Source organism: Geotrypetes seraphini, chromosome 3 (genome assembly GCF_902459505.1).
Source record: "Geotrypetes seraphini chromosome 3, aGeoSer1.1, whole genome shotgun sequence".
Taxonomy (NCBI): Eukaryota; Metazoa; Chordata; class Amphibia; order Gymnophiona; family Dermophiidae; genus Geotrypetes; species Geotrypetes seraphini.
The window spans coordinates 314,081,930-314,097,548 of NC_047086.1; the positions used below are offsets into that span (position 1 = coordinate 314,081,930).

A 15,619-nucleotide genomic window follows, 5' to 3' on the forward strand; every position below is an offset into this window, starting at 1 on the left:
CTACTCTCTCTATGTCCTTCATGATCTTGTAAGTTTCTATCGTATCCCCTCTAAGTCTCCTCTTCTCCAGTGAAAAGAGACCCAGTTTCTCCAATCTCTCAGCCTATGAAAGATTTTCCATCTCTTTTATCAGATGTGTCGCTCTCCTCTGAACCCTCTCGAGCAACGCCATATCCCTCTTAAGGTATGGTGACCAGTATTGGACGCAGTACTCCAGATGCAGATGCACCATCGCCCGATACAACGGCAGGATAACTTCTTTCGTTATGGTTGTAATACCCTTCTTGATTATGCCTAGCATTCTGTTTGCCTTCTTAGCGGCCGCTGCGCACTGTGCCGTCGGCTTCATTGTCATGTCCACCATTACCCACAAGTCCCTTTCTTGGGTACTCTCATTTAGTAACATCCCTCCCATCGTATAGTTGTACCTTGGGTTTCTGCTTCCCACATGAAATATTTTACATTTCTCAACGTTGAACTTCATTTGCCATCTCGTCGCCCATTTCCCTAGTTTGTTCAAGTCCCTTTGCAATTCTTCGCAGTCCTCTTTAGTCCGAGCTCCACTAAATAGTTTGGTGTCGTCCGCAAATTTTATTATCTCACACTTTATCCCTGTTTCTAGATCATTTATGAATATATTAAATAGCAGCGGCCCGAGCACCGAGCCCTGCGGAACACCACTCGTGACCCTCCTCCAGTCCGAGTAGTGGCCCTTCACTCCTACCCTCTGTTTCCTACCCGCCAACCAGTTTCTGATCCATCTATGTACATCTCCTTCCACCTCAAATCCTGTGTCCTGTGACTTCTGGTTCTACTGCATTAATTTGTATATAAGTGAATGTGTTTATATTGTTAAATACACCTGGGGCCTGATAGTCTGCCTACGGTGATCAGCGTTTTTCAGACCGCAGCCAGCATTAACCTCGGAAATTCAATGTCCAGGCTCCAGCATTGAATTTCCAGGTATATGGAGACAGGAAAAACATAGGGCTCCTTTTACAAAGCCATGGTAGCGATTTTCCCGTGGCAAATGTACGAAAGCCCATAGGAATTGAATGGGCTTCGATGCATTTGCTTTGGGGAAATTGATACCACGGCTTTGAAAAAGGGGCCCATATCCACTTAAGTGCTGACTGCCCCCTTCGAACACCCCCAAAATAGCCAGGTTTAAGTTGGGTGTTATTGGACATTTTCAGCGGCATTAACCAGTTAAGTGCTGCTGAATATGACTGGTTAGCCCCAAACAAGCTAGGAACCATTTTTGGCTAGTTAAATCACTTTCAATATCAAGCTCCTGATGTTCATGATTTGCCAATATTCTCCTGCTCTTTATTGTCTGAATGTTTCCTTTGAATCGCTAAAACCAGTCATGAATCCCAATCTCATGACGCATCAGCCAGACACAGAGGAAGCAGCACTCTACCAACACCAAGCTAAAATTTATTTTCATAACAAATAAAATCAGTAAAGGACATGCCAATGCTGGCATGATACTTAATGTTAGAGCCAAACTTTTGACCACTAGATTGTTTTATGGGATGCTTCTCTTTTGGCAGTGTTTTAGAGTTGAGTTATATAGCTGTACTGCTGAACAATCAAACTTTAAATCAAATACCCATCATAATATGGTTTGATAAAATTGTAGGATACAGCTCAAGTATGACTGCATACAAATCTGTAATGAGCGTGATATATGGTTTTTTTATAACTATATTCACGTCTTGAAATTGTATGCTTTACTTAATTTAACAGAATCAAGAAATGTTACAAAAGTTGCCACATGATTCTGTTGTAATGAATGCCTTTTCTATAACCTGTGCTCCGAACTTAAATTCTTTTCAGCTGCTTGGTTACGCCACATTAAGGAAAAACATATTTGCTACTTTGGATTTTCACTTAACAGACGAGCCCTCTCTATTATGTTCTTGTTAAATGGCATCTGGAAATCCTCAAAGTCCACCTCATAACTGAAGCGTGCTCGGCGTATCTCTCTTTGTCGTATTAGCTCTTCTGTTGTAAGTTGAGGGATGGCAATCTTAAAGAGACAAACAAAGACTCATTAGGATTGTTAAAAAAAATGCCAGTACAAATTCTGCAGAAATCATCTTAGAGAAACTGTAGACCCTTGTGCCTTCTTAGATAAGAATGCAGGTTCGTGTGTAAGGGGGCCACCCAGCATCAACTGGGTAGCAACATTGGACGAGGTGAAACCTGAAAAGAAGGAATTTGACGGGGGTTAGATTCAGGTGGGTGGCCAAGGGGGAAGCTGGGTGAGATAGGAGGAAGGGAGGGAAAACTTATGAGGGCTGCTGATTGATAGGGGTTAGGTAGCACTGGATTGGATGGAAGGTGAAGGGAGGAGTTTAGAAAAGGGTAGCAACAAGGGATCAGTTTGGGCAGGAAACAAAGTAGTGTGATATGACAGGAAGAAGAGGGAGGTTGAGGTTGGAAGCAGAATTTCCCACCCTCCCTCCCTTGCAGGAAGTTGGGGTAGGGTAGGAGTTCATGGGGGTTGCTTGGAATTTAACAGAGGGTGTACAGCGCTCGTTTGGGTGAGCTTCAGGGCAGGGGATGGGCAGTCGTAGCTCTCTTGGTGGGGCCTAGGAAGAGTGTTATAGCTGAGACAGTTTGAAATTACAACAAGGTCTAGGTGGATGGTGTTGTCAAGAGTGTTTTGGCTTCCTAGACCATGGGATGATTTTCCAAGGGCTACTGAGCAGGGGTGGTATACATCTATCAAAGAAGGGAAGAAGTGTCTTCAGCAGCAGGCTGGCTAATCTACTGAAGAGGGCTTTAAACTAGAAGTGATGGGGCAGGGTGATCAAAGCCCCTGGGTGAGTATAATACCTCAGGTAAGTAGATCACTAAATACCTCTGTATGGATGGGAAAGAGGGCAATGTATGGAAAGCAGTATATACTAATGCTCGAATTATGAGAAACAAGATTCTGGATCTAGAAGCTGTGATGAAAGAAGATGAGTTGAATATGGTAGCGATCAAGGAGACATGATTCATGGAGAACCATTACTGGGATTTACTTATACTGGGCTATAATTTGTTCAAGAAAGACAGGGTAGGAAGAAAAAAAGGGGGAGTAGCGTTACATGTTAAAGATCATATTAAACAATCGTATTTAATTTCTGTCAAAGACACAACACCCTTCCTTTGTGATCATATTAAAGCCATACAAATGCAGGATCTGCAGGGCAAGGAAGAGGCACTGGATCAATTTGGAAAGAGGTGTTGGTAAATATATTTACATTGGTATGAAATACAGGCTTCCTTCACAGACGGAGGAAATGGACAAAGATTTAATAGTAGACATTCAGAATATATTGTATCTAAAAAAGGGAAGTTTTAATAATAGGTGATTTTAACGTACCAGCTGATGATTGGGGTATTCCTACTACAGGGTCTTCTAGAAGTAGGGAGATCCTGGATTCCCTACTAGGAGAACTGTTCCAGCAGTTCATAATGGAACTCACGTGGGATTGGGGGGGTGTCATACGAGACATAGTGCTTATGAACGAGGAAAGTGTTTCTGATGTTATAGTGGGTGATCATCTGGCATCCAGTGATCACTGCATGGTACAGTTTAATATTAAGACAGGTATAGATAGGGCTCACATTTAAAAGTAAAGGTTCTAGACTTTAAAAAAACTAACTTTGTACAGATGGAGGATTACGTCAAGGAATTGTCTGGTTGGGAATGTCTGGAAGGAGTAGAAATGTAGTGGGCAAAACTGAAAGGTGTTATTGTAAGGGCGACAAACCTTTTTGTGAGGCAAATAAGTAAAAGTAAGAGGAAAAGAAGGTCGCTTTGGTTCTCAAAAGTAGTAGCTGAGAAGGTAAGGAATAAGAGGTTAGCTTTCATAAACTACAAAAGATCGCAGAAAGAGGAAGACAGGTAAAAATATCTGGAAAAGTTAAGAGAGGTTGGTCGAGTAGTCAAGAAAGGAAAGATAAAAATGGAAGAAAAAACATAGCTGACACGGTAAAACAGAGAGACAAAACATTTTTTTAGATATATCAGTGATAGCAAGAAGTGCAAAAATGGCATTGTGAGACTCAAAAGTGAAGGGGAAGGAATATGTAGACACTGATAAAGAAAAGGCTAAATTGCTTAACAATTATTTCTGTTCTGTGTTCATGGCTGGAGTGCCGGGATCAGGACCACAGTAGACAAATGTGAATATGGATGGAAGAGTGGTGGATCCTGATCGATTTTCAGAGGGCTGTGTTCGTGAAGAGCTAGCTATATTAAAAGTAGAAAAAGCAATGGGGAAGTTCTGGTGGCTCCACTGACTGACCTTTTCAATGCTTCTCTAAAGTCGGGAGTGGTACCGGAGGACTGGAGAAGGGTGGATGAGGTTCCTCTACACCAGGGTTGTCAAACTCAAATCACATAAAGGGCCGAAATCTAAAACAGAGGCTAAGTTGCGGGCTAAATTTTTTTTGTTAAGATACTTATCCTCACCTTTGCTGATGCACAGGGTGGGCTCCAGCGCCGTTGCCGCCAGCTGCTCCAACTCTCACAAGACTTATGTGAGAGGTGGATCAATTGCTGCTGCCAAAACCCATGCTGTGCGCCAGCAAAGGAAGGGGTTAGTCTTAGTAGAAGTATAGGGATACAATCTCTCTAACCCCATGCCGGCTACAAAATAAATAAAAAATACTTTTCCTCTCTTTTAGGTCCTAGTTCATGCTTTTTTTCTACCTTTTGTTGTCTGGTCATTTTGCTTTTAGTCCCAATTTCTCTTTCTGATTTTGTCTATCTTCTAATTCTCTTTCCAGTGTCTGCTGTCCATTTTTTTTCCCTCTTGTCTCTTGCTCCAGTCCCTGACTCAAACATATTGATTTTTCCCTTTCAACTTTTTTCCTTTTTTCTTTTCTGCCTCTGTCTACTCAAATCTCACCTTCTTTCTCATCCTTCTGCTTTTTAAATTTTCAGCTACCTATCAATTTTCCATCTCCAGATCCAACTTCTTTCCCTTTTTCTTCCCAACTGCCCCCCATCCCATCTCTCCCCTTGTCTGCCTGCCTCCCTCCCTCCCCCCAGGTCCACCATTTCCCCTTTCTCTTCCCTACAGTTCTCCCTTCAAGTATCTTTTTTCCCTCTTTCTCCACACTACCCCAGGTCCAACCTCTCTCCCTTCATCTCGCTCTCTTCATAGCCCAGCATGCCTTTCCCTCCAGCGTCAGTCCCTTTCTCCTCACAGTCCATCTTACCTTTCCTTCCAGCACTGATCCCTCTCTCCTCACAGCCCGGCGTATCTTTCCCTCCGGCGCTGGTCTGATGTCGCTGCCAAGCCGAGGAGTCTGCCGTCCTCATCGATTCAGCAGTGTTGTACGTGGTTCTCCCTCCCGATTTTCGCCTGCCGCAGTCTGTCTCCAATAATGCGCAACTTCCTGTTTCCGCCCGGATGGACTGCGGCAGACAGAAGGCAGGAGGGGGATCCACTGACAACACTGCTGAATTGCTGCCGAAGCCGGTAGACTTTCCAGCGTAATGGCAACATCGGACCGGCACGGGAGGGAGGACACGCTGGGCTGTGAGAAGGGGAAGGTTGGGAGCATTGCCGCGGGCCACATAAAAAGGCCAGGCGAGCCAGATTTGGCCTGCAGGCCTTGTGTTTGACACATGTGCTCTACACAAAGGTGGAAGTAAGGAAAAAGTAGGGAATTACAGGCCGATAAGCCTGACTTCTGTGGTAAGCAAATGAGTGGAAATGCTTTTAAAACAGAGAATGGTGAAGTTTCTGAAATCCAGTTGATTATAGGACCAGAGACAACATAGTCTTGTCAGACAAATCTGATCAATTTCTTTAACTGGGTGACCAGAGAATTGGGTAGAGGGAGTCTGCTAAATGTGGTGTATTTAGATTTTAGTAAAGTCCTTGACAGTGTTCCACACAGACGTCTAAAAAATAACCTGAATGCCCTCAGGATGAGCTCCAAAGTGACCGGCTAGGTCAAGAACTGGGCACGTGGGATCTCGTAGAGAGCGGAAGAGATAATGGTTATTGCAGATGGGCAGACTAGATGGGTCATTTGGCCTTTATCTGCCATCATGTTTCTATGCTTCTATGTAATTAATTGAAAATGTAGACTCATAGGCAGCACCACTACAAGTTATGGTGGCTTGATGAGTCCGTAAGTCACAAGAGGCCATAACAAAATATGATGTTAATTGTGGAGTTAGTTTCGGCACCGATTAGTTCCACAGAGTCAAATTAAATAAAGTTAAGGCTTTTGTGAATTGTAAGTTGTTCATTTATGTGATATTAAAGTTAAATGGAAGATTAAATAAAGCTACGGTCAATTTTATGCCATCAATGAAAGTTTTGTAGGAGGCGTTATTTGGTACGGATGAGATATGGAAGGTTGGTGTTGGAATGGCTGAGATGTGAGTCCCAATGTTAAGTAGTTTCAAGTTTTTTAATATTTGATATGCTGTTCATGAGAGGTTCTTATTGAGCGGTTTACAATATAAAAATTTAGAAAGAATTTAAAATTAAATATAAATGAATGCAGAAAGAAAAGAAACAGAGTAAAAATAAAAGGAGTGACAATCATTGATAGAATAGGAAGAAAAGTTTGGGAGCAGAGTAGAGTAGACAATTCAGATGCTTCCCCTAGGTTTATGGTTTAATAAAATGAAGTCAGTCAAGAAAGGATTCTCTAAATCAGAGGTCTCAAATGTCGGTTCTCGAGAGCTGCAATCCAGTCGGGTTTTTAGGGTTTTCCCAATGAATATTCGGGAAAGTGCAATAAGCTATAAAGGGGTAACTTTCCATTTTATAAATCATAATTTTGTTTTTTACCTCTTTTACATTATTAACAAAACTCATAAGGTAATGAATTCTATATTTTAAGATATGGATTTATGTTGCAGGGGACTCTTCTTGATACAGCCTATCGGCAAAATATGTTGAAGCAACAGGTCCCTTCCCGATATGAGCAACTTTAAAGATAAGTTTAACTTATAAATATAAATTAAATGAGCACAAAGCACATAGCACTTTATAATTGTTGTTTTTTTAAATATATTTAAACAGGTCTGATGACGAAGCCAGTGCAAAAGGAATATTTTAGCCATTGAAAACACTTGGCTAATACTAACATTTCTGAAGACCTGAAGATAAGTATATATACGTTAAAAAATGTGAAACAATATTGTCTTAATAATATGACTGATAGTGACAAGGTCATATGGGGGTGGAGCATAAGCAAAGGCAAACTATCCAAATAAAGTTAGGACTAAAAAAAAACTACTCTTCTAATGTTTTTGAGACAGGTATCCAGATGGCAATCTGAATGTTGTCAATGCTGCCCACTCTACCTGGATATTCAGAGTTGCTCTCTATCCAGATAACAAAACTGTGAATATCCATTACTGTATTTAAACACCGTTGACAGCAGAATTTAAATACTGACCCAAAAGTTTCTGTTCAAATTGTTTAATTTAGATTGAATTTCTTGAATCGTCTTTGCCTGCTCTTCTAATGCAATGTGCTCATTCAATTTTGAACTACTTACTTTTACTTTCAACTCTATTCTTTAACATAAATATCAATAAATATGGTCCACTGACACTTCATGACAGAAGAAAATCTACCTAAAGCAGGGGTGTCAAAGGCCGTAATCCAGTCGTGTTTTCAGGATTTCCCCAATGAATATGCATGAGATCTATTGGCATACAATGAAAGCAGTGCATGCAAATAGATCTCATGCATATTCATTGGGGAAATCCTGAAAACACGACTGGATTGCGGCTCTCGAGGAGGGACTTTGACACCCCTGACCTAAAGGGCAAAACTACATGACCGCATTACTTTTTACCTCTTATGTTGCAAACATATTAATCTGGGTGTATTTTTCTGTGCTCAGGATAGTGGATACTTTGCATTTTTTAATTCTTTCAAAATATTCTAGTGGCGTCAAAGGATTCTCTGTAGAGATCTGAACACTTTTACGGTGGTCAAATATAATTCTAATGTGGTGTACATTGTATTTGCTGTATTAAAGACAGAATACATGCACTAAACTAAAACACTATGCATCTTGAAATATATTTACCGCTTTTGGTTTGGTATAGGATCCGGATTTATACAAATGATTCAAACCTTGTATAGTTCCCCTTCTGCCAGATAATATATTAATAATACATTTTCTGAACGTATTTGTCTGTGAAGATTTGTTAAACAAGGATGTCCCTATCTCCATTGCTTTTTGATATTGTTCTGGAACCCTTGTTGGCTATACAGCAGACAAAGGAGATACAGGGGATTACTTATGCAGGTCGGGAATATAAGATCTCTGCTTATACAGATGATATCTTGCTTCATTTGAAGAATCCTGAATCTACCATTCTGCATTTACTGGAATTGATTGACTGATTTGGCAAATTTTCTGGATACAAAATAAATTGGAGTAAATCGGAGGTTCTTCCATTAAATGTGCATTGTGCAAAAGGATTATTTGGATCCTTTCCCCTTCCTTTGGAAGGAAGAGGATATAAAATATTTAGGTACAATGGTACCTCAGTTTATGAGTGCACCAGTTTGCGAGTGTTTTGCAAGACGAGCAAAACATTCGCAAAATCGGCGCCTCAGAAACCAAGCATGCCTCGATTTACGAGCGCCCCCCCCCAAGATCCGGCATCCTCCCCCCCCGCGATCCAGCACCCTCCCCCCCGTGATCCGGCACCCCCCTGCCGCGACCTGAAGTCCCCCAGAACCACCCGACCCGCTTTTTACTTTCATCTGGTCTTGGCACCGGTACCGGCATGTCCTCTGCGTTGTGCCGGTGCCCGAAGATCAGCCTCCTCTTCTGTGCTGAGTCTTGAGCATCTGCGCATGCTCAAGGCCTGCGAGTTCACGTTCTCTCCGAGATCTCCGAGAATCTCGGAGAGAGTGTGAACTCGCAGGCCTTGAGCATGCGCAGATGCTCAAAGCCCAGCACAGAAGAGGAGGCCGATCTTCGGGCACCAGCACACAGGACATGCCGGTGCCGGTGCTGAGGCCAGATGAAAGTAAGAAGCGGGTTCAGGTGGGTCTGGGGAACTTCAGGTCGCGGCAGGGGGGTGCCAGATCGCGGGGGAGGGTGCCGGATCACGGGGGGGGGGGTGTCTTCGGGGGGAGCAATGCCGGTTCTCGTGGGGGGGGGGGATAGAGCAGCTCTGTTGGCCTCGGGGGGTGGGAACGTATCAAAGCGAGTTTTCAGTATTTCCTATGGGGAAACTCGCTTTGATATACGAGTATTTTGGTTTATAAGCATGCTTCTGAAACGAATTATGCTCGTAAACCAAGGTACCACTGTATTATGATTTGGAAAACACTGGAGGACACAATGACAGTAAATGAAAAATCTTTATTGCTGAAAGTCAAAGAAATGTGTGAGCATTGGACCCCACTACATCTTTCTTGGTGGGGGAGAGTCCAAACTGTTAAAATGATGATTTTGCCTGTAGTCTGCTACCAAATGAGTATGTTGCCGGTTTATTTTCAAGGGTCCTTTTATAAAAAATTGAATAGAATTCTCACTAACTTTATTTGGCTGGGTAAAACTGCTAGAATTGCCCTAGTAGAATTTCCCTAGTAAAAACCAATTGTGGCGGGTGGGGTAAATTTTCCAAATTTTTATAGATACTATCAAGCTTTCATAATGTGGCAGGGTATGTATTAGAACCTTCCTGAAGACTTGGAACATCTCCCGGACTGGCTGATTTTAGAACATCAACTCATGTCCCCTTTAAGATTGTGCCATATATTGAGTATTAAACTGCCAAAGATTTATAAGGATAATTGTATTCTTTTTGATACATGGAAAATTTTAAAATTCATTAACGATCTAACACCTGTACCAGTGCAACAATCCATGTGTCAGTCCTTGTAGTTGAACTCCAAGATTCAAATTGACGAGTCTAAGATCCTCTGGAAGCATTGGCTGCAGGCAGGCATACCTACTTTGGATGATGTATTATCAAATGGGAAACTGCTTGGGGGCTGGAGGAAGGTCACGAGCGGAGTTCCGCAGGGGTCTGTACTGGGACCGCTGCTGTTTAATGTATTTATTAATGACCTGGAAATGGGGACGAAATGTGAAGTTATAAAATTTGCGGATGACACTAAACTCTGTAGAAGGGTTAGAACTACGGAAGAGTGTGAGGACTTACAAAGGGACCTAAACAAACTGGAGGAGTGGGCGAATAAATGGCAGATGAACTTCAATGTAGGGAAATGTAAGGTCATGCATATAGGGAGAAAGAACCCGATGTTCAGCTACCAAATGGGGGGATTAGTATTAGAGGGAAGTAACCTTGAAAGAGATTTGGGTGTACTGGTGGATACAACAATGAAGTCAACAGCACAATGTGCAGCAGGCAAACAGAATGTTGGGTATTATTAAGAAGGGTATTACGACCAGAACAAAAGAAGTCATCCTGCCGTTGTATCGGGCAATGGTGCGCCCGCACCTGGAGTACTGTGTTCAGTATTGGTCACCGTATCTTAAGAAGGATATGGCAACACTTGAGAGGAGAGCGACACGAATGATTAAGGGCATGGAAAACCTTTCATACACTGAAAGATTGGAGAGGCTGGGGCTCTTCTCCCTGGAAAAGCGGAGACTCAGAGGAGACATGATAGAGACCTACAAGATCATGAAGGGCATAGAGAAAGTAGAGAGGGACAGATTCTTCAAACTTTCAAAACATATAAGAACAAGAGGGCATTCGGAAAAATTGGAAGGAGACAGATTCAAAACAAATGCTAGGAAGTTTTTCTTTACCCAGCGTGTGGTGGACACCTGGAATATACTTCCAGAGGACGTAATAGGACAGAGTACGGTACTGGAGTTCAAGAAAGGATTGGACAATTTCCTGCTAGAAAAAGGGATAGAGGGGTATAGATAGGGAGCTACTGCGCAGGTCCTGGACCTGTTGGGCCGCCGCGTGAGCGGACTGCTGGGCACGATGGACCTCGGGTCTGACCCAGTGGAGGCATTGCTTATGTTCTTATGCTTGATTTTTCATGACTGCAACAAACATTCGATATTACAAAGTCTCAGGCATATAAATGATTATCCCAGGACAAGCAGGCAGCATATTCTTTACGCATGGGTGACGTCACCGACGGAGCCCTTGGTACGGACCTTTTTAACTAGAAAGTTCTAGTTGGCCGCACCGCGCGTGCGCGAGTGCCTTCCCGCCCGACGGAGGAGTGCGTGGTCCCCAGTTTCTTCGTTTCCGCGGAGCGAAGAAGACGCGTGTGTTTTTTCAACGGCCGTTGAACTCACTTTTTGCCTTCCCGCTCGCGAATTTTTTTTTATTTTCTTTATTTTTACCTTCGGGTTTCTTTCTCTTGATTTACAAAAAAAAAAAAAAAAAAACAACTTTGATTTTTTCTACCCTTTTTTCGTTTTTGCCCCGGCGGGGCCTGTTGCCATTATCCAGGCCTCGGGGTTCGATTTTGCGGAGGCTGTTTTCCCCTTCATGCCCCCGCAGGCCGGTTTTAAGAAGTGCCAGCGGTGTGCCCGCCCGATCTCCCTCACTGACCCACACAATTGGTGTTTGCAGTGTTTGGGTCCGGAGCATCGGGCGGACTCCTGCACCCGCTGTGCTACTCTTAAAAAGCGGACGCTTAAAAACCGGCAAATCCAACAAAATCTTTTATTCGGCACCGGGTCGACGATGGACTCCTCGGCATCGACAGCGGTACCATCAAAATCGGCACCGTCTACTTCGACGACGCCTGACCCCGCATCGGCGCCGCTGGCGCAAGGTAAGCCGGCTAAGAAGCCTCCCTCTTCCCTCGAGCGCCCACCAGCCACAGTGGCGACACCGACCCTGCCGGCCTCACGCCGACCCCGAAAGCGCTCCGCCCCGATTTCGGTGAGTGCCTCGTCATCGGCCTCCTCATCGCCGGGGCGTGGAGCGGCACCTAAGGAACCGAAGCAAAAGAAAGCGGTTCCGGTGCCTCCCCTGGATGACCGAATTGCGGCCATCCTCCAGGTTCAACTGCAAGACCAGCTGAAACATCAGCTCGAGCACCTGTTGCCTACTATCCTGGCACCGCTCCTTTCGGTATCAGACCGGCCCGAGCCCCGTACCGAGCCACCGGTATCCACCCCATCGGTACCCATTAATACCTCCATGCCGATTCTTTCGGCCCAGCAACTTCAGGCCCATCCTGTGGTTCACTCCCATGCCACTGCGGATCCTCCTCGGGACTGGGCGGGGCACCATTCTTCCCGGGACCGGGACCGACGCCGGTCCTCTTCTCCCGGTACCGTTTCGGTACGCTCTGGGAAATCTTTGTCCAAAACTCACCATACCGAACCTTCCACCCCGGTGTCGCGGCATGCACACCCAGAGGTCCGGGACCCAGACTTGTGGGAAGAGTCCCCTCCCGGTACCGAGGAGGACCTCTCCTCCTCCGATGAGGATCCCTCAGCTCCTGACACCACCTCCAAACCCGAGCAATCCTCCTTCTCAAAGTTTCTCAGGGAGATGTCTGCAGCCCTATCTCTCCCTCTGGAGTCAGACTCCAAGAAATCCCAAGCCTTTCTAGAGGCTCTGGATTTTGAGCAACCTCCCAAGGAGTTTCTTAAACTACCCTTGCACGACATCCTACGGGAAACCTTCTATAAAAATTGGGAGAACCCCCTTACAGTACCTGGGGCCCCCCGCAAGTTAGATAACCTCTATAGGGTTATCCCAATTCCAGGGTTCGATAAGTCACAACTCCCCCATGAGTCTCTCCTGGTTGAATCCACCTTAAAGAAGACTCAGGGCTCCAGTGTCTATGCCTCCACCCCTCCTGGCAGAGAGGGTAAAACCATGGACAAGTTTGGCAAGAGGCTCTATCAGAATGCCATGCTGGCCAACAGGGCGAACAACTATTCCTTCCATTTTTCATTCTACATGAAACACTTGGTTCAGCAGCTGTCCGCCCTCCAAAAGTATCTCCCAGAAAGGAAGATTCCACTCTTTCAACAACAGATCTCTGGTCTCCTTCAATTGAGAAAGTTTATGGTCCGCTCGATATATGATTCCTTCGAGCTTACCTCCCGTGCCTCTGCCATGGCTGTAGCCATGCGCCGCCTGGCCTGGCTGAGAGTCTCAGACTTGGACATTAACCACCAGGATCGTCTGGCCAACGCCCCCTGTCTTGGGGATGAACTGTTTGGAGAGTCCCTGGATTCCACCACCCAGAAACTCTCTGCGCATGAAACCAGGTGGGACACCCTGATTAAACCAAAAAAGAAGGCTCCGCCTGCACGACCTTACAGGCCTCAATCCTCATACCAGCGCAGATTCTCAGCCAGGCCACTCAATCCGCCTTCCCAACATCCTCGGCGGCCACGGCAGCAACATCACCAGGCACAGGCTCGTTCTCAATCCACTCAACCCAACAAGCCTCTTCCTCCTGCTAAACCGTCTCAGCCCTTTTGACTCTTCTCTCCAGGGCATAGCCAGTCTTCCACCTTCGCTACCTCTTCCACAACCAATCGGGGGTCGTCTCCTCATATTCTTCAGCCGTTGGGAGGTCATCACATCGGACCAGTGGGTCCTCAACATCATCCACCACGGCTACTCTCTCAATTTCCAGACTCTTCCACCGGACAACCCTCCCGTAGAGTCTGCTTCTCACTCATCTCAAATCCCCCTCCTCCTGAGGGAGGTTCAATCCCTCCTTCTTCTCAATGCCATCGAAGAAGTACCTCCAGAACAAAGGGGTCAGGGATTCTACTCCCGCTACTTCCTGGTACCCAAAAAGACGGGAGACCTCCGTCCCATTCTCGATCTCAGGGACCTCAACAAGCATCTCGTCAAGGAGAAGTTCAGAATGCTCTCCCTTGCCACGCTCTACCCTCTTCTTTCTCAACACGACTGGCTATGTTCCCTGGACCTCAAGGAGGCCTACACTCACATCTCCATCAATCCGACTTCTCGCCGCTACCTGCGTTTCCAGGTGCACCACCGTCACTATCAGTACAAGGTGCTTCCCTTTGGCCTCGCTTCATCTCCCAGGGTATTCACCAAGTGCCTTATAGTGGTAGCGGCCTTCCTCAGGTCTCACAACCTCCAGGTGTTCCCCTACTTGGACGATTGGTTGGTGAAAGCACCTACGTCTCAACTTATGCTACAGGCTACTCATCACACCATCTCTCTCCTCCACCTCCTGGGGTTCGAGATCAACTACCCCAAGTCACATCTGCTTCCCACCCAGCGACTTCAATTCATCGGAGCAGTTCTGGACACCACACTAATGAGGGCTTTCCTTCCCTCCGATCGTCAGCAGACCCTGCTCCACCTCTGTCGTCAGGTCCTCATGCATCCCACCATTCCTGCCCGACAAATGATGGTCCTCCTGGGCCACATGGCATCGACAGTACATGTCCTTCCTCTGGCACGTCTCCATCTCCGAACACCTCAATGGACTCTCGCCAACCAATGGTCACAGACTACGGATCTTCTTTCTCATCCCATCTCTGTGACATCATCTCTTCAGCAATCTCTCCAATGGTGGTTGAACTCCTCAAATCTTTCCAGGGGTCTGCTCTTTCATCTGCCCCCTCACTCCATGATCATCACCACAGATGCCTCCCCCTATGCGTGGGGAGCCCACCTAGGAGATCTACGCACCCAGGGTCTTTGGACCCCACAGGAGCGTCAACATCACATCAATTTCCTGGAACTCAGAGCCATGTTCTACGCCCTCAAGGCTTTCCAGCATCTTCTCTGCCCTCAGGTTCTTCTCCTGTGCACGGACAATCAAGTCGCCATGTACTACATAAACAAACAAGGCGGCACCGGATCCCGCCTCCTTTGTTTGGAGGCTCTACGCATCTGGACCTGGGCCACGGCCCGCAATCTCTTCCTCAAGGCTGTCTATATCCAGGGCGAACAGAACTCCCTGGCCGACAATCTCAGCCGCATCCTTCAACCTCACGAGTGGACGCTGGATCCTCCAACACTCCACTCCATCTTTGCTCGCTGGGGCACTCCGCAGGTGGACCTCTTTGCAGCACCTCACAATCATCAGCTACCCCAATTCTGTTCCAGACTCTTCTCTCCTCATCGTCTGGCCCCAGATGCATTCCTGCTCGATTGGAAAGATCGGTTCCTGTATGCCTTCCCTCCACTTCCTCTGATGTTGCGGACCTTGTTCAAACTCCGCAAGGACAGGGCCACCATGATTCTCATCGCCCCTCGGTGGCCTCGACAACACTGGTTCTCCCTCCTGCTCCAACTCAGCTCCAGGGAGCCCATTCCTCTTCCTGTGTTTCCTACTCTACTTACACAGCAGCATCAATCTCTACTACATCCCAATCTGTCTTCGCTCCACCTGACAGCTTGGTTTCTCTCGGGCTGACCTCTCCAGAGAATCTATCTCAGCCTGTCCGTCTCATTTTGGACGCCTCCAGGAAACCGGCCACCCTCCAATGTTACCATCAGAAGTGGACCAGGTTCTCCTCGTGGTGTCTACGGCATCACCATGATCCCACCTCCTTAGCGGTGGAATCTGTACTGGACTATTTGCTCTCACTGTCCAATGCTGGCCTCAAATCTACCTCCATCAGAGTCCACCTCAGTGCCATCACTGCGTTTCAC

General features: G+C 46.0%; 1 protein-coding gene across 8 annotated transcripts in view; it reads right to left on the bottom strand.

Annotated features, from left to right (window-relative positions):
* Positions 1 to 1,248: 1,248 nt before the first annotated feature.
* The window catches only part of ANKEF1 (ankyrin repeat and EF-hand domain containing 1), a 174,968-nt gene continuing 160,597 nt past the window's right edge, over positions 1,249 to 15,619 (bottom strand). For 5 of the 8 annotated variants that reach the window (XM_033939560.1, XM_033939559.1, XM_033939564.1 and 2 more), the window contains one exon: positions 1,250 to 2,035. In XM_033939560.1, coding sequence (XP_033795451.1) covers positions 1,880 to 2,035 — 156 coding nt within the window. In that variant the 3' untranslated portion in view covers positions 1,250 to 1,879. Of the gene's footprint in view, positions 2,036 to 15,619 lie in introns of all 8 variants that reach the window. The other 3 variants (XM_033939561.1, XM_033939562.1, XM_033939563.1) reach the window with 1 other exon arrangement.